General features: G+C 39.0%; 1 protein-coding gene across 31 annotated transcripts in view; it reads right to left on the bottom strand.

The window, feature by feature from the left end:
* Positions 1 to 20,200, bottom strand: part of Trpm3 (transient receptor potential cation channel subfamily M member 3) — a 787,998-nt gene that overhangs the window by 196,390 nt on the left and 571,408 nt on the right. For 29 of the 31 annotated variants that reach the window (XM_075973702.1, XM_075973688.1, XM_075973693.1 and 26 more), the window contains one exon: positions 10,754 to 10,928. In XM_075973702.1, coding sequence (XP_075829817.1) covers positions 10,754 to 10,928 — 175 coding nt within the window. Of the gene's footprint in view, positions 1 to 10,749; positions 10,929 to 20,200 lie in introns of those variants that run through there. The other 2 variants (XM_075973710.1, XM_075973711.1) reach the window with 1 other exon arrangement.

Raw genomic sequence — 20,200 nt, 5'->3', positions numbered from 1 at the left:
CAATATCGTAATTATCTAATATTACAAAATAATATATTTAGACCAAGTTTTTGCGTGTAAAAGTTTTGCAATGATATATAAGAGACATATTCATATTTATAAATACAATTAACTCCAGTGTGTCAAGGATGTTGTTGGAGAGGGGCAGAGGGGTCAGGGAAGAGTAGTTTGTCAGATTATTCTTTATTACCATATTTTCTTCTTTCAGATACTGGGATAATGTAAGTTTTCTCTATTTTTGTTACATATTCTAGGATGGATTAATTCCTTGCTTAAGAAATTTCAAACAACTTATTTTAGTTTATGTGTATGAATGCTTTGCCTGCATATATGTGTGTGGCACCACGTGCGCTCCTGGCTCCAGGAGAGAATAGAAGAGGGCATCAGATCCCTTGGAACTGGAGTCAAAGATAGCTATGAGCCACCATGTGGATGCAGAGAGCTAAAACTGGTCCTCTGCAAGAGCCACAGTGCTCTTCACTCTGACCATCTCTCCAGCCCCCAATTCCTTTGTAAACATCACTGTTTCTTATATATTATCAACAGTAAGTTGTATAGTCAACCTGTCCCTCATTCCATTTCCAACTGATTCCCAGTGGTAAGGAGTTTCTGTTCCTTCATCTCTCATGCCTTATCCTTGTATAGAAATTCTTATGTGGCCAAGTGATTGAAATATTGATATGTTTTGGCATATTGATCAAGAAGCAACTGCTTCCTCTATCCCACATATCTTTGTGGTAACTTGGGCTTTTTCTCTTTGTTTAGATAAATCGCTGTACTACTTGTTACTCATCTGGCGGTCTTATAGATATGAGCGCTCTTATAAGGGTGCCATTTTATTCTAGTGCCAGAGTAGATGTTCACAACACATTGACTGATTGTGAGATCCTCTCTTTGCCCAGTTTCATTGTTAATCTATCCTACCAGGTCCTTTCATCTGAGCTCTGATGAAGCCTTAAAGTCATTCTCAGTGCATTTCCAGAACCTATCATTGACAGATGTGAGCTGGCACTCAAGAGGAAAGTGGCTTGTGATTCTCGTACCAGAAATGATAAAACTGAAACACACTATCAAATGATGAAAACTAAGATGATTGCAGTCTTACAGACATCCAAATCTTAGGCCTGTCTCCAAAACACTGAATTATGACTGCCATAGCCTTAAAGGAATAGATTCTTTAATGCTTATCCAAGACCTATAGGAGCTTCTCTTTGTGATGAAGAGTTGTGTGACACAAACTATCCAAAGACTGTGTAATAAACATGGATATCCACCCAATAATGTAGGAATCAAACTGAGAGGCTTTTGTTTCGTGTTTCTTTTGGCAAGATTAGTACATGTATCATTGGACCCTGCTTTCAATGTGTTTTCTCCTTTTCTGTCAAAACGGGCTTTCCAGCAGGTGGTCGGTGCTGTGAATAGTGTATGAAAATGCTGTGCTCTATGATCAATTTGAGATTCCATGTGGGTTCTGGAAAATCTGTTAAGAACATTCCAGACATTTATTATTAGTGATACCACTGGTGGCAAGTTAAACCAGTGTAGCAACAGCTGCAGGGTCAAATGCCTGTTAGATACTTCAGAATTAGCTTCTAAAGGATAGGAACTAAATTCAAGGTCATTTCATTTAGGTACTGTTTATTTCTTTATTCCACGTGTATGGCTGTTTTGCCTGCATGTATACCCGTGTACCACTGTGTGCTCGGTACCCATGAAGGCTAAAGGACACAAAATTGGGGAAGTAGAGAGGTAAGGGTAGATCTGGGGATAATTAGGGGAGCATTTGGGGGTCAATTTGATCAAGATAAACTGAATTAAATTCTCAAAGAATTATAAAATATTTATAAATAAAATTTTATTTATAAAATAAAATAAAGTGAAAATCTTTATCATGAAGGGGTGTTGGATTTTGTCGAAGGCTTTTTAAGCATCTAATGAGATGATCATGTGATTTTTTTTTCTTTCAGTTTGTTTATACGGTGGATTACATTGACAGATTTGTATATGTTGAACAAACCCTGCATCTCTGGGATGAAACCTACTTGGTCATGGTGAATACGTTTTTTGATGTGTTTTTTTGGAAGGAGTAGATGGGCTGGTGGGGGGGGAGGAGAAGAGGGGTGTGAGGGAGAACTGCGGTTGGGATGTAAAATGAAATTTAAAAAATAAATAAACATAAAAAAATGAAAACCAAGCATATGGAAGGTTGGGACTGTAGTGTTTCTCTCTGATAACTATTACGTCAATGACAAGTGAGGTGGGATGGCATTCATGCTGATCTAATGCTTGCCCTACTGTCTGTAACTTCCCCATCACCTAGAGCATTTCCTCCTCAAATACTGCTTTTCTCATCTTTCCAATTTGTCTACCTTTTAAAACTGGCTGTGTGTTTTCACTAGTCAGAATATACTTGGAAGGGAACAATCAGAGTTCAGATAGTAAGTCAAAGGGAAGACAGCAAGAGAGGAGATGAATTATAACAAATTACACATACGTATGAAAATGCCATGAATACCAACTTAAAAAATAAAAATCCCCAATAATTTTCAAAAGACAAGAAATGAAGGACACTGATGTTCTTAAGAAATCTATTCAAATAACAGTACTAAGAGCTAAAAGTCCTATCAAGATGAGCTCTTTATCAGTAAAATTATCCTGTAGATTTTCAAATCTGATCAGAGCTAGGCACAGCTGGTGTAGGCGGAGATTCAAGGTCAATACACTTTCTGATTCAACTGGATTCTAAAGACCAAGTGTGGCAGCAGGTGCAGAGACCTGCACCAAATGGCCTAGTGACTTGAGGAGAGTATTTACCAGGTACAGAGACCAGGGAAGCTACTTTGGAAAACACTAGATGTATCAGAGAAATTTAATCTTCACATAATCTAAATTATCTAAGTGAAGTGGGGTTCATGGATTATTCTCATCAGGATTAAGTGGGGTACCTGCATTATTATCATTGGGATTGCCTGAGTTCTGGTTTTAAACAGTTTGTTGAGTTCTGCCTTCAGTCCATCTAAATCAGGACATAAAGGTGTGTGGTTAGTATGCACCTTTGAAATCTTCCCCTGGGTATTCTGGCAACTCCAGTCAAGAGCTCTCTAAAAAGAGTTCTCAATAATGGTTTGCCCGGATACCTTCTGATGATGGCGGCTCTTTATATTCAATGACACACTTTTCCAGTGAGCCAAGGGTGGAGCAGTTTTAAAGAATATTTAATGTAGAGAGTTGGCTGGCTAACTTAGGTCAATAAAACCTTTCTCCTTCATGATATTTTCTCTATGCTTGAAATATTTTTTTAAAAAAATAATTGCTTTATCCTCCCCATGTTGACACGTTATGGAGAGATTTAACAGTAACTTGTCAGATGAAAGTTTTATATATTTTGTGCTGAAATGAACAATTGTTCTAGCCACATAGAATGTGGGCGCTATGATGAGGGTGTATATTTATATTCCTCTGAGAAAACCAATGGTGATACTTTCTCTCTGTGGTGCCTTCTGCCACCTCAAAATCAGTAATTTAACATTGAAAACTATCTGTTATATTTGTTTACATGAGACTGCACACATGTTCCTGGAGGAAAATTATGCTTTCCATAATACCCTTGGTACCTAAAATGATTTGTAGAAAATACCCAGTGGCTTATTAATTTGAAGAGTCATGCAATCAGTCTTCTGTTTAAATCTTCAATTAAATCCTTTGGATGTATATATAAAGATATAGGTACTTATATAATTATATGTGAGTAAATATTATGTTAGTTATTTTACTATATTTTATTACACTTAATGCATTGAATTTAAATATCGACATAAAATTTAATTACACACGTGTGCGAGAATGCACATACATGAACACACAGAAATGCTAGCCTGGCATCTTAAAGAATTCCTCTCCTTGACCACTTACACTAGTGCATGCTTAAAATCCCAGCTCTCAGGAGACGGAAGTGGGAGGATTAGAGATTACCAATTTCAAAAATCACATCAATAACAAAAAATAGTCTCCTCTACCAGTTCCTTTCATTTTGTTTGGGTTGAATCTTTCTTTGGGGTTGTTACACGGAGAGGACTATTTTTCTTCTTCTACCATCTAGGGTGATCCTCGTTAAACATAGATTTGATGGAAAGAGGGAAAAAGGAGTAGATTGATTATATTGGCATTTATGAATAACAGATACCATAGAAGTCTTGTTGGAAATGCCCTACTCAGTATTTTATCTTGTACTGTTTAAGCATTTTAGCCCATGTGACCCTGTAGTCACGTGTTTGAATATTCGTTACAGTGTCTCTGAGAGCCATTTCCAACAGTTCCATGCACACAGTAGGTACCCCGTAAACAACGCTTACAGAAGTAACAGGAGAACCACTTCTAGTCTTTGTTTTTGATGTCTTTTTCTATGATTTAATTCAAGAAAATTGAAAAAGAATCAGCTTGACACATCTTACAAAAAGTTCTAGAAAAGGGATGAGGCAGGTGAGATTAACAAAAACTAAAATTGATGCTTGAAATCAGCTTAGTTGCCATTCCAATTATGTCTCTATCATGCTGGGGTGCAGAGCATCCAGATCAATTACTTTCTGCAGAAAGCAATACAGAGAAATGATAGGGCTTTGACATCCTTCAGTGTGAGCTGAATCTCTGGAGCAGCAGGAGTAAACACTTGTGATTATTGCACAAAATGACATGTCCCAGGGAATACCGACTACTCCCAGCTTCCTAATACACCTGCTTTTCTGATGGTTTTTCTATTGTCTTTGGACACATGATATGTATTTGGAGAGAAACAAACATTCTTCAAGACATTTGCAGGCATAAATTGGAAACCATGCAATGTAGTTTTCCCTTTTTATAGTTAGTTGATGTCCTCATGCCTTCATCCTAGCTGACCCCCCCAAAAATCTATTTTCAATAAAAAAGGCTAGCATCAAGGAACATGAAAATAAACCAAAAACTCATGAGAATTCTTATTAAGTTCTTAAGTAGAAAAGTCTCAGAATATTTTAATACATACACACACCCCAAAATCTTTCCCATACCATGCTCACCCCGTATCACCCCTGTCCTATACTGTGTATACTTTCCCCATTCTTCAATCCCCACTTCTACTGTCCCCCCACACCATCCCTCTACCACTTCACACACAGCACGCGTACACACACACACACACACACACACACACACACACACACCCTTACACCCATCACCCCCCACCTCTCTCCTCTCTCTCTTCACACAAACATCCCATACCACACAACACACTACATTCTTTTCTTCTATTCCCAAGAATAAGATTTCTCATGGCTGAGCAGTGGTGGCAAATGCCTTTAGTCCCAGCATTTGGGAAGCAGAGATAGGTGGATCTCTGTGAGTTCAAGGCCAGCCTTGGTCTACGGAGTGAGTTCCAGGACAGCCAAAGCTACACAGAGAAACCCTGTCTCAAAAAAAAAAAAAAAGACTGCTCACATGCCCTTCACAGTCAATCCCTAATTAAAATGCTACTAGGGATATAATAGGAGTGCAATATGCCTCACTGATAATTTCATAATTTCCCAATAGTCATGAACAAATTATTAAAAATCCTTTAAGGCATGTTTTTCTTTTTGGGTGCTAGCTGGCTGGTTCTGCCACTTTTCTAGATCTGAACTGTGGTGAATCCAGGACGTTAAGTTTTGAACAAAAATTCTAAAGAAAATAGAAGCATTGGTAATAAAACTGTGACGGATGAGGAGCAGTGACTCAGAGCACACGCGGGCTCAGACGATGTCCTCATGCTGACACTGTCCACTGTTAGACACTTGTTCCCTGTGTGACAAATGAAGGGGTGAGATCCCATTTCTCTGCAGCCTGAGACTCGAGGTTGACAGTTATCAGGTAAAGGCCTGATGATTTCAGCATCAGGAAGCTGCACACTGAAAGGTGCTCCAGACACCAGGCAATGCTGTTTATCTGCTTAGTCAAACACAAGAAAGACTTTGTATTTAGCACTGGGTAATTAAATCTAACAGTTCCTGGTAGCATTAATATTTGTATTTATGGGGTTTAGTCATTTGCCATTAAGAAGAAAGCTTTGATCATATTTCTGGAGCAAGAGAATTAATTATGGAAAGTGCTTACTGCTTCACTCTGAACTATGACAGGTAAACAGAAAACCCATTACGGTGATAAGGAAATGGACTTTGGCCATTTCTTCCAGGTACCACATGTCACAGAGCAGATAGGGAGGAAAAAGACAAAACATAGAATTTAATTTTAACCTCAGCACCACACACAGAAAAAGCATTTCATTGTGATTGTCTCCTAGTGTATTCAAGCCCATTTGCGCTGTGATAGACACAGTCTGTCTGTTTCTATCTCGAGCAATCTCATTCAGAGGAGATAATCAGTTTTGCCAATTATAATTCACTTCCAAAGTGATTCTTTTCCAATTCATATTCTCTTTCCAATTCATATTTTCTTTCCAATTCATATTCTTGGAAAGGAACTCAATGACAGACGAGAAAGGTCACAATGTAAGGGGAGAAAAGGTCATTTAAGATTTTAAAATGTAAGGTTACATAGCTGAATACGCACACTCATAGTCCTTATAGCTATATCATTTAACAATCCATAAATTAAATTAACTTTAAAAATTTAAATAAATTCCCAAATAAAAAAAAACCAGCAAAAATATTAATCTATTTGGAAATGAAAGCTTTGTAATTAGGATGTGTATGCTCCCTATATCTAATTTTATTTGGACAATGATGCATTTACTTGTACAGGTTTGTTTATATAAATATGTATGCACATATGTATGTAGTAGAATGTTCAATTCCATTGGAATTTGAAAAATTAAAGAAGAAATCCTTCCTGGTCAATGAAGTCTAGCTGGATCTCTTTTTCCTTCCTTCCTTCCTTCCTTCCTTCCTTCCTTCCTTCCTTCCTTCCTTCCTTCCTTCCTTCCTTTTTCTTTCTTTCTTTCTTCTTTCTTTCTTTCTTTCTTTCTTTCTTTCTTTCTTTCTTTCTTTCTTTCTTTCGTACAGGTAAAGAAAGTACACTACCACAAAATAATGTTCATTGGAAATGACTTTAAATTGCATGCACATATGTGGTAAACAATTTCTTGTCAAACTGAATAGGCACAACTAATCCTGGCAGTTATTCCAATGGCATACAGAAATATTGTGACTTTATTTTATCATGATAAATTTACCATTGATTTCCTAAGACTGTAGCCTTTCATCATAGCACTATGCATAATATCTCTCTGTGCGTGACTACATTGACAAACATGTACACAAAACCTCCCTTCAGGTTTCTATTTGTTTTAAGTATTGAAAATATCTTGGAATAATTTTTTAAGCTTTGAAGACCCACTGAAATAAACAGCATTTAATTCTTTGCCTCTGTATTAATCATGTGAGTGACTTCAGATTCTTTGATAACTGCCCATGGTTCATATGTTTGTGTAGAGGCTATATAGATTGGGAATTTTGCATACGTAGAGTATAAAATAGTTAGAAATAAGAATTCCAAGTGAAGTTAGATGTTCACAGTCCTTTTGAGTTTTCAATTGGAGATGGGTATATGATGGTCTAGGTGAGGATGGGGGTAGGCTTATGATGGTCTAGGCGAGGTCAGAGATGGGTAGATGATGGTCTAGGTGGGGATGGAGGTGGAGATGGGTAGATGATGGTCTAGCTGAGGTTGGAGATGGGTGTATGATGGTCTAGGTGGGTATGGGGATGGGTGGATGATGATCTAGGTGAGGTAAGAGATGGGTGTATGAGGGTCTAGGTGAGGTTGGAGATTGGTATTGGGTGTATGGTCCAGGTGAGGATGTGAATGGGTAGATGATAGTCTAGGTGAAGACACGGATGGATATATGATGGTTTAGGTGAGGTTGGAGATGGGTAGATGATAGTCTATGTGGGAATGGGAAAGGGTGAATGATGGTCTAGGTGAGGTTGAAGATGGGTAGATGGTGATATATGTGGGGATGAGGATCAGTGTATGATGGTCTAGGTGGGGATGGGTATGGGTAGATGGTGATATAGGTGGGGATGAGGATCAGTGTATGATGGTCTAGGTGGGTATGGGGATGGGTGGATAATGGTCTAGGTGAGGATGAGAAAGGAATCAAAACTTGGACACAAGATCATAATTAGGACTGCATTATTTTTGTATGTTAGGAATACATATGCTAATAATATTAAATATAAATTATTGAAAAAACTGGGTAACTTTTGTGCACCTAAAGTTTAAAGGAGTCTGGGGAGGTGAGGAAGGGGGAAGGTGGAGGAAGTAGGAAGTAGAAAGAGAGGAGGGAGTGGGAACAGGGATAGCTATGCAAAATGAGAAAAGATTGTATTAAAATATATTAAGAAAAAAAAACTTTAAGTTTAAAAGTTTAAAGTTTAAAGAAGTCATCGAGACCCTTCCTGAGTAGGACAGAAACATGCATCATGAAACATACTTCAGTGAATTTTGCTAATAACCCAGATGGATGAGCTCATAGACTGTGCAGACTTGGACAAAGCATTTAACTTCTTGTCCACTGGATTAAATTGCCCACTGCCCCTTCCAATTCTAAAACTCACATTTTTTCTTACATATTTTAAATAGTAATAATCAGAGACTTTTTTTGGTTTTTTGAGATAGGATTTTTCTGTAGCTTTGGAATCTGTCCTGGAACTAGCTCTTGTAGACCAGGCTGGCTTTGAACTCACAGAGATCCACCTGCCTCTGCCTCCCGAGTGCTGGGATTAAACGTGTGTGCCACCACTGCCCGGCTCAATGAGAGAGATATTTAATATGTTCAAGACACACAGCCTAAAAAATAATAAATAATAGGCACCAGACTCTGCCTGTCACTTGGGTGATCCAAGATAGCAGAGACATTGGAGAATGCCTTCCTTCTTTTTTGGTTTTGTAGGAAAGAAAAGGAAACCTGCATTCCAAATGCAAACCCATATCTGCTTTGTGGACATATGACAAAAACAATCAGCAAACTCAATGGGTCAACAAACAATTAAGAGTTAAGAGCTGTTTTCAGATTAAAGGATCATATTGCTATATTGGAAGAAATAAGGACTATGGCAAAATTGAATTACAAAACAGTTAAGGTTATCAAACACTTTTGTTAGTCAATATAAAGTTCACTGGGCAAATGCCCTCTCTTCAGGTCCTCAGTAATAAGATGGGTCAGTTCTTACTCTCCCAAAGAAGAATGATGATAGCAATTTAATTAAATTTGGCAGTGACTAAGCTTTAACTTCGATGAGGATGTTTGTAGAACCATCAGATCTCTAGGTGTCAGTCAGGTCACTGTCATGGCATTCAGGGGTGGCATAGAAGCCCTCAGCCTTCTGACAGTCTCCACTTCACACGTATTGGTTCCAGTATAAACCAGGCAAACATACTGTCTTAGTGGCTGCCAAAACAGGGATTAAGAAAGGGAAAGGAGAGGAGGTAGTGGCTGACATGTGGAATCTCTTTACTGGCGAGGAGAGAGGTAGAAAGGGAGTGCCCTCCACCGGGCTAGCTCGTCTGTAATTTCATTATTGTTGTTGCATACTGGTCTGCCTACTGGCCTTACTATGGTTTTTGAGGGTGGCATCTCCAGGCTGTTCTTTTTTTATATCTCAATGTTTTGCACAGTTCATGGTACCCTTGGACAGCTACTCTATATTTATAAGAGGTCTTATCTCCTGTGGGACTTGTTTGTCACCCTAACCATATGCTAGAAAAATTGGGTAATTAGTGTTTTGCTTTTTTGTTTGACTTAATGTTTTGTGTGTGTGTGTGTGTGTGTGTGTGTGTGTGTGTGTGTATGCATTAACAGTTGACCACTATGGATTTGGTAACCTATCAGAGACCTTGTCTGTAGAGAAGAATGATTCTCTTTTTCTCAGCAGCCTTTGATTGTCTGTCTATAGCTCTTCATATCAAATTCTCAGAAACTAACTAACTAACTAACTAACTAACTAACTAACTAACTAACTAACTAACTAACAAAAAACAAACGAAAACCCAGAAACAACATCAACCAAAAGCAAAAGTTAAGTGATTCCCCCTGGTTGTGTTCCTTAAACTCATTCACATCTTGTTTCAAATTACTTCCATGACCTGCAGGAGTGTCTTATTAGGCCACTGTGGAGAGACTTTCTCCCAGGAAAGTTGGAGCTTTGGACTTTGGACAGCAGCATTGAAAAGCTGATACTCCAACCAGAATATATAGGGCTGAGGAGTTCTGGGAGTAATTCACAAAGGACCAGAGCTGTAACCGATTATCGAGGTTTTACCTTCCAGGACAATAGAGAAGTACTTGATAATAATCTTCCGAAAGTGTTTACAGCGGCTTGACCATGATGCCCCAAACTCAGCTTATCTTGGAGGCTACCCTGCACTGTTACCCATATTCTGTTTGCTTCATTTCTCATAGCCCAGTGCCTGCCTCTCCTTCCTTGAGGGAAAAGAGGGAAGGAGAAACTGAGACAAAAGAACACACCCTTTAAGTTCCTTCCTCCCCATCCTCATGTGGTCTCAAGGTAGCCTTCATGGATTCCCCACTCCAGGGGCATTTTAGATGTTGTCCTCTGTTCTTCTCTACCACCCCACAGTCAATATTTAGATAATTGTTCATAGCTGTTTAGCATATGAAATCTTGACTGAACGGCAGAGAACACACTCTGATGCCCTCTTTCCCATACCTTAAACACCAGCTTTGTACTCAGGAGTCTACCCTGGGGCCTGGTAATTCACCTACCCGCCTTCTTCTGAATATTTATGCCCAAATGCCAGGATGTCAGATGCCCGTCCACTCCCATCACAGACCACGACTGGTACAGGAGGGGTGTCTCGAAGGTACTCCAAAACGATCGAGATCACGTTGGGTCCTCCTTCCACTATGAGCGCCACCACTGGAACCCCTTGGCCGATTCCTGCATTAAAAAAGGAAAAGAAAGGGAAAAAAGGAGAAAAGAACACAAAGCCAGCAAACCAAATAAACAAAAAGAGAAAAAAAAGCACAAACTAAAATTACTGAGCATGGGGGAGGCAATGAGATATGAAAGGATAAAACACTGAATGACATTTGTAGAAAACTCGTTAGTAGAATTTCCACCCCCAGAGTGTACACATGATCCTGCTCAATCCCCGTAACTCACAAGAGGGATATTATTCCACTTCACATCGGACAACCTGATACATCAAGAAGGGAAGTGACTCGCAGAGAAAGACTGGGCCGTTTGTCAAAATGTTGGAAGCCACATTCTGATTGTTAGGAGTGTCTTATCTATCTAGCAGTTCAGTTTTCTGTGTAAAAAATAGGAAGTTAGAAATTTCCAACTTCCTGGTTACCAAAGAAACGTTTAAATAGCTCTTTTCATTAAAAAAAAAAGTCAGCAGGGCCTTGTTGGATCTCCTTCTGGCTGCAATATGGGTCTATGTGTTCTAAGCACAGCTGATTATCTGACCGGCAGCTCCCAGCAACACCAGCATCATAAAAGGTCACCATTTTGGATACATGGGTTTCTGCATAAAGTGCCACGTGTATGATGATACTCACTACACATCTGTTGCATTCAGTTGAATTAAGGGGATTCAAAGGTATATCCCAATGCATTTAAGATTTATATCAAGCCACAAAACCCTGTAATTTTCATGTAACAATTTCTGTAATGTAAGCATTGTATGTGTGATTCAACCTAACACGTTAAAGAGAAGCATTGAAAACCAATGTCCACGAGAGAAACGATGGGGACAGATTCAATTTATTTTATAGTGACATTTTAAGTATCATTTGCTGTCACTGAATAATGTACTTTGTTCAATTTGATAGTACATGAGTTAAACTAAAGAGCATAAAAATGAGCTGGTTTTATGATGTACCCAAAAGTGCTCTTACAAAAGACATAATTGAAATTTTGTGCTACCTCTGTAAATATGAATTTACATAAAACAAAACAAAAATAAAATCAAACTTTGGTCATCTGTGTTTTCTGGTTGTCCTTTTGCTGACAATTTATCTTGTATCAGGAAACTGCTTCCCAGTGACAAGCAACGACTTTGGATTTGGTTTTTGCTCTATTGGTAGGAGATTTTACTGGGCTAATATGACTTCTTTTTTTTCTAAAATCTGAGTGCACCAGTCTCACAGGGTCTTATCAACTCTATGTTACAGAGGTTAGATTTTTTTTGCAATTTGATTTTAATCTTAAATGAAAGGTCCAAAATGCGAGGGATCAGTTTTTATGGACTAATTTCAGGGTAGGTAATACATTTCAATTATTTCCTGAAAACATAGTTGTCAATATATCAGTGTTATAATCTCTAAAGAAACAGAAATACTCTCAGGATGGTAAGATTTCCTATATTTGTAATAACTTGGTAATTGAATAATTCAATTAAGTTCAGTGGTAGAAAAAATGGACAGAGCAAAATATTTGTCTCCCTTTTAATAAACATTCTATATATCTATACCCCAAACTCCCTTTTCTTTGGTGACAAAACATGAAGTTTACCCAGTGGTTAAAACTTAAATGCTTAATACTTAAAATAAAAATTTTATTTTTTACTTTAATTTCTTATGGCAGAGACAATTGTTATGCTTAACACAAACAGAACTTGCCAAGATCTGGCAATATTAAGCCTTTTTTTTCTGGATGCACACACGTGCACATTGGTTTTGAATCTGAGAGGGGGAAAGTATATTAAATATTACGTCAAGCGCTAAGCTGTGAGTGTTAGTCTGTTGATGGAGCATGCTTTAGAGAATACCTGCGAGAATGTGGAGAACATGAAAAACTCTTGCTCTACAAAGGAAGTGCATGTCTGGACAGAGGCAAAGATGTTTCTAGGCAAATTCCTGGGGTTCTAGGATCCCTGAAGCTCATCAATGAATATGTACATAAAGAACTTTATTTAGCCACATTGAAACATCCATGCATTAGCTTGCTATTTTATGATCCTCACTGAGACAAGTTCTTTGATGGCCTTTCAAGCTAAATTCTACATCTGAGGAAATTATATTCCATTTTATTGCTCTTTTATGTTGATTGGCTAAACCTTCCCCAGTAAAACACTGTAGAACACATCCCTTCTCTTATTCCATCCGCTCTTTCTCTCATTCTTTAATTTTTTCCACCCACATTTTATTTTCTTAACCACAATTTGAGCATAACACATTTAGGAAAATCTCTAGAAAAGTTAACAGATTACAAACTGTAGGCTGTTGCCACATAGGATGAAATGGTTTTTTATAAGTCAAGCATAGTACATTTTTATTAGTGACAGAAAGGAAACGTTCTGGAAATCCCTTTTATCTGTAGCTGATCTAGATTTACTCAACTCACTGCTTTTTCTTTATATCTGTCAGAAATTAGTTTAAGTTCCTTTAAAGATGCTTGCAAAACTATGTCTTGCTCAGCTGAAACTGTTGGCTGTTTGCCTCCCAGTCCCTTTCCCAAAAGTTACTTAGATTTATAATGGAAAAAAATTAAACTATTTCTTAGGAAAAAAATTATGTAGATTATTGAAGATCTCTGGATTATTATTCTTTTGGTTTGGGGAGAAAGTAGTTTAATGCCTTAGCTGAGCACAATCATCTGACAAGTTCTTCTGTATCTGAAGCCTTGTAGTGGTCCTTAAGAGATTTCTACTAGAACGTAAGTTGCTTTAACAAGAAGATGGGTAACACACCTGCCGCACACTTCAGCCTTAGCATTTTGTCACATGTAACAAAAATATGAGCTCAGGGAATGAACATGAGTTCATCAGGGCCCGGTTTACCTGGGCTCTTTCATTACATTTAGAGTCCCAGTTCTCTCTGCACAGCCTAACATATTTGACTTCTGTCAAATCTTTGTGTGGCTGGTATGCCATTCAGAAATGGGGGCATTCCTTACCCCCATGGGAAGTATTTATGTTGGGATAAATTAAGATTGAGTTGAGTTAGGAACTGTTCAGGACGTAGGTGGTAGGAAGACTTAAAAATGCCAACTCATTATTTTTCTATTTTATTTTTGTTATTTTGTATGCATGGATAAGTCTTGCCTGTCTGGGAGTCTGTGTAACACATGTGCACCTGGTTTCTGCAGAGGCCAGAAACGAGCACTGGATCCTCTGGAACTGGAGTTCCAGATGTTTGTGACTGTCATGTGGGTGCAGGGAACCAAACCCAGGTCCTCGGGAAGAGTAGCCAAGTGATCTTAAATTAGCCATCCTTCTATCCCCTTAAAAAAAGCTTCTCTTTCTACCTGTCTATCCCCTTCCCTATCTCTCTGGCATGAATCTATATTGTATAATCAGTTAAGGTAATTATAGAAGCACTTAGTGTGTTGAACAGAAATGGCTGATTTACCTAGATGACTTAGTTCACACTAATACTCTGGTTCTATATCAAAACGATCAGATAGAAAGTACTTAGGAGTCTACAGAGTCATTTATTTTCTGTTGAAAGGTGGTTTATATTTCCATGAAGGTCAAACAGACAAGATTGACCTTGACCTAAGTCTCAATGACCACAGGCCAAGCTTCCGATATTATAGTCTGTATCATTCAGAAAAGAGATTCCTGCTCCTTGTATGAGATGACTTCCCAAAGAGAGTGGCCAGTTCAAGACCAGTTCTGCCACTGGTGGGGAACCAAGCGAAGACTGTGGCAATAATATTGACTTAGTTAATTTTTGGCTTTGTCAGCTCTGGGAGTATGCAATTCTTAGTGATTTAAAAGTTTGCTTGGAGCGAGAATTTCTGTGCTTTGAAATACTGCATATTGTCAGAATTTATCAATATGCTTCATGTTGCACAGATTTAAATTTGCATAATACCAATTATAATTGAAAGGCTTCACCCCCCCACTAAATCAAATACCCTGGGCTCTAATTTAGCAGTTTATTCTGCCGATAAACACATGGTCATCGTCTCCTATATTTATATGAGTGGCCAGCAAAACCAAGTAACCTCCTAGATTATTGCATGTTTCAAACAGAATCTCCCACACATTTGAGAAGCATTAACAATTATTGTAGTGATGGAAGTTATACAGTACCATAGCTTTTTTTTTCAGATTAGATTCTAAGTACTTGTAACTAGATACTACCTATCTTCTGTGGTCTGCAAGTGTGAAGTGGATGTAAGAAAATTAGGTAAAGCTATAATCAAGCCAATGAGATGGATCAGTGGGCACATTTGCTTTCAGGAACCCACATGGTGAAAAGAGAGAGAACTAAATCCCAAAAGTTGCTCTCTGGCCTCCACATGCATGTTGTGGTGCATGGGTGTACACACTCACATCCACACACACAAACACACATAGCTGTTGATTGGTTGTGTCTAACTAACAAACATCTAATCTTTTTCTCTCTAGCTTTAAGATACTTCTTGCAAGTTTCTCTGTCATGGATAGGTAAGTATTCAGATACAGTTATGGAAATGCTGTGTATAAAGATGGTGCTGCAGTAAAACTTCCTTCCGAATGAGACATTAGGGATCTCAGAGGTGTTTCAAAGAAGAGAGAGCACAGAAAACACTGAGCAATGTCCTAAGAGAAAAATGCATCTTGTTTCCAGGAGTGTCTCTCAGGTTCTCTATGGAAGCAGAGGCTTTAGATATTGCCTTGGTTTTTAGAAGTGGTATGTGGAGTCCATTCAAGACAGTGTATCTACAAATGTGTAAGGCCTCACTTGGGAAGGTGCAATCTGGCCAGGTGGGTTTAGTGACTTGTGATGAAATGCCCAGCTGATGAATGGACAATCCGATACAGATCAATCTCGTCCATGTTCTGTTATTACAACATGTGTTTTTCTTCAAACAATTCTACACTAAAATTGATGTGTTGGTGTTTGTGGAAACATAAAATGCCACATAAACTAGTGAACAGTCAAATTATTTATGGGTTTTTAGTAGGAAGAAACTCCTTGAGAGATGGCCATGGTCTGTCGCTGAGGTTGGGACTATCCAGATCCCATGTGCCCAACCCACTACGGAGAAGTGTTAAAATGGAATGATTTTTGTCAACATCCTTTTCTGCCATTGCTGGACTGTAAGAATCCCTGTGTTCAATTTTAACTTAACCGAGTCCCTCTATGGACATGTGCATGTTCAAGTTACGATAAGTCCACCAGAATAAACATTTCATAGATTTTTATCTTGATATGTGACATTTCTGATTTGGTTAGAGATAAGAGCTTCTCAAGATCCAAAAATAGAGGGCTTATATCGATGGAACTGCCTTTCCCAGACTGTGATTTAAAAAAAACCCTAAAACTAACAAAGCAAAGCATTTCTTATCCTTCAGATGGAGACCATAAAATCTATTAATATGGCAAATTCAGTTTCTATTTGTTTTCCTGCTGCTGCACAGACTTATTTGGGGCATTATTTATGCCTCAAATATTTGCCTAGGAATCCTATCCTAGCCCCTCCTTGAGTGCATTCCATTTAGGTATGGTCTTCTTATTCTGTTGTTTCCACTTAGCAATCAGAGGCCAAAGGATAGACTGATGGAGAGACTTGAAGAGTAGGTAGACAGGGTATCTGGTCAGTCAGCTTAAATTCTGTGGAAGGTCCACTGGAAATGTTCTTATTGGGGTAATCTCTCTGTATAGAGCACTGCGGAGGAGGTCTTGTCTGAATCCCTTAAGAGCAATTGGATGATAGACCTGTGTCAGGCCAGGGCTACCGTCCTGGAATTAGTGTCTGGGGCAAATCACTGGCAGGTGGGCTGTGAAAGCATGCTCACCCAGAGAGTGAAGCCTTGATTGACAGTGTCTCTGATGGATGCAAAGGGACCATGGAAAGGAAAGATCACATAGTCCAAGTGTAACTGAGGAAGGGATGGTGGGTATATGATTAAGTAGGATTCAAGTGGGGAATAGTTTGCCGACCCTTCCTATAGACATATCTCTTTCTCTCCATCCTGTTTATTGCTATAAAATACTCTATGGCTGTCTTTATCCATCTTTAACTACTCTGAAGAGTCTTGGGGGTGGGGACATTTCTAAGCATAGAAACCTAAGAGGGAGAATATGCTTGTACTTGGAAATTCTTTTTGGAAGAGGAATTTGGGGTAGAATTGTGGGATTTTCCTTTGAGGTAGAGTTGTAAGGAAAACAGAGGTTAATGGTGGCTGTGGAGCTCTTGGCTCTGCTGGTGTCAGCTGGGGGCTTCGTGCTGAGGCACAAATGATGATTAGTGGGGAGCCCATGGAATGGTCATGGTTTGCTGATGGACCCCTCTCACTGAAAAAGAGGAATCAGCCATGTGTACCCTAAGAACAGAAGGGAGAGGGAGATTCAGCCCATCTCTCTGCAGTAGTCTAAAAACACCACCTGTGTTAGTCTAAGCCTAAGGCTAGGATCCCCTATTCTGATAGCCTTAGTGACCCCTTAGAGAGTGGGGCCCAAGTCTAAACCCATCACAATATGCTGCTCAGGGCATAGCAAAGTCTCTCCAGGCTTGGGTCTTCCTTTGACTTCAGTGACTTTCCTGGGAGGATGTGGCTTCACATGGGTGCCATTTTTATTTTACACCCTGGAAGTCCCACTTGACTCACACTGGGGTGACTCTTTTTCCTCAACTCTGAGGGACCCTGTTTAGACCTGGGCAGAAATTGTTACCTCCTTCTTCCCAGTTCCATGATGGATAGTCTTACTCTCTATCCAGCTTGCCTTTCCATGCATTCCCATTTCCTTCACTGGTCCTCAGAAAGTATCTCTGTTTCTAGTGTATCCCTGCCCCGACTGCCACTGCTAGACCCCCTGTCCGCATGGCTAGACTTCATAAAGCATGTTAGCTCCACCTCATTGTCTTAGAAGGCAACTTGATGGACATAAATGTACTAATACCATATTATGCTATTTTGCACAGTATGTAGCTCAAAGAGTAGATCCCTAATTTGTGAGATCATCAGACTGATTAAGGAGTTATTATTTATAAAGCCTCTTAAAACAGAACTTGGCACTCACTAAGAGCTTTCTGGTTAAATAAACACAAATATGAAGATGCTTATTTATATTTATTAAGCTTATAAAAGGTTTCTTCTTTAAATATATACATGATTCATGAAGATAGAAGAAATGAATGCAATTTATCTATGTAAGTCAAACACATGTTCTGACAGTAAAGTACTGGGAAACATGCCTCCCTGGAAATGTGCCTAGTTTCCAGAGCAGACCAACAATATGCTAAAACTATATGCATTTATGTTGCATCCAAAACCCAAAACCTCCTGGTTTGAGGTAGATGGCCTTTAAAATTAAATTAATTTTTTCTCTACTTCTCTATTTTTCTTGGTGCCTCAATCAGTTTATTAAGTCTTTTGAGTGTGTTAAAAAGATGCAAATACTAAATAATAAAACCAATAAACCAAATCCAAGTATTTTATATGCTTTCAAACTTACTTAGCTTTTGACTTAATGGGAAAAGTTATTCCCTCATGGCCAGACAGCTCTGATTGAAATATGCTGCTATTAATGTCAGTGTGCTCCTAGGCAAGTAGAATCACTGTGGGTAATTTCAATAGAAAGGGACACCTAGTCCCATGGGCTATAAAGTGGATATTACTTTCCAAAAGGGGAAATCCAACATTGTTTTCTTTGGGGTCATTGTTTGAAGACTGAATGTTTTAACGTAATTGATCTAAGACAACAAGAAAACTCATCCAAACAAAGCTATAATCTTCGTCTCTGCACTGTTCAAAACCCACATCAAAAGACTGACCTTGCCTTCTCAGATGTGGGGTAACTGGAGAAGTTCGGAACTCATTTTACTTTAAAATATTTTGCCAACACTTTTCTCCCAATGTCCTGGGATCCAAATATACAGCCCATGCAAGCGCCTGTGCTTTGTGGCAAAATGAATAAAGAACAACAGTTAAAGCAACTGTGGGCTGTGAACCCAGGGAAGGGACCTGGCCTGTCATGCAGGAAAGAGCTGATGGAGATGGGCGAGGTGTTACTGCCAATGTGTATTAACTGGTCATCCTCAAATTGTACATATGTTTTGCTTTGCATCTGTTATAAGAGAATGCAATTATTTCCAAGAATACTTCCTTCAAGGAGTGTTTTTCTCCTCTCCATCTCTTTCTGTTTCCAAGTTCAAAGATGTCTTCTTAAACATCTTCCCCTTCACTAGGAGGCAGAATTAAACATTTTGCTCTGTTCTTTTATAGTTAAAAAAGAAGTCTCCTTTATGACTATGCCCTATAAATTTTTCAGTCAGCCATAACATTCTAAAGAGGAAGGCTCTCATGCACCCCCCCCCCCGTGACTCTTGAAATTTTATTTCCTTGTTTATGTATCCCAGCATCTCTTTTTCTCTACCTGGCAGATGTACCTTAGTAATTCAAGCATGTCACACAGAGATCTTTATGTAGTGGTTGACCACTAATGTTTGGGACACAGAAGAGCAGGAAGGCAAAGTGATTTTGTTTTCATTATTGTTATTGTTTTTTGAGACTGGGTTTCTCTGTGCAGCTTTGGAGCCTGTCCTAGAACTCACTCCATAGCCACGGCTGCCTCTGCCTCCCCTGGGCTCCCCCCCCCCTTCTGCTCCAGTTCTGTCCTGATGATTGTAATGAAAATGTACTCCCCCCCCAGACATTTTTAAAATATTTTACAACATAAGCAATTTGTCCTCAGTTAACTGAGAGATGATTTCCACTGCCCCCAAATCAGAAATGCAGATACCCCATGTGTATGTTCCCTGGTTTTCCTGTGGATTATTGAAGGCCCCTTTGGTAACTTTCAGGCCTTTATGTAGCAGTTAGCCGTTATCCACAGCTATTATCTTTCTTTGAAAATCTAGTGTGGTTTCACGGCTTATAGGAAAAATATGAAATCCTTCTCTGTGATATGAAGGCTCGTCTTCTCCCAGACTCAGATCATCTTCATCTTTCTCAGTTTTTCACTCTGTGTTCTCACACAGCATCCTCAGGGTCCTCCAGGTAGGATTATTTTTAAGCTCGTCCTTTAGCCACCCTAGACTTCAGAGAAGGATCTCTCTCTCTCTCTCTCTCTCTCTCTCTCTCTCTCTCTCTCTCTCTCTCTCTCTCTCTCTCCCTCCTTACAACTGTCTCCAGGAGGTGGTATTTTCACTAAGCAGTTCCATGGACTTTTCTCTCCCCCTGGTAAATTTAAAAAGAATATTTAAGTTTGGTCGGCCAAGCCCAATACTTTTTCCTCCCTCTTGCCTGCACGGAGCAGAGGTGGGAT

This window comes from Microtus pennsylvanicus, chromosome 5, assembly GCF_037038515.1.
Source record: "Microtus pennsylvanicus isolate mMicPen1 chromosome 5, mMicPen1.hap1, whole genome shotgun sequence".
Lineage (NCBI taxonomy): Eukaryota > Metazoa > Chordata > Mammalia > Rodentia > Cricetidae > Microtus > Microtus pennsylvanicus.
This window is presented reverse-complemented; position numbering and strand designations above follow the sequence as displayed.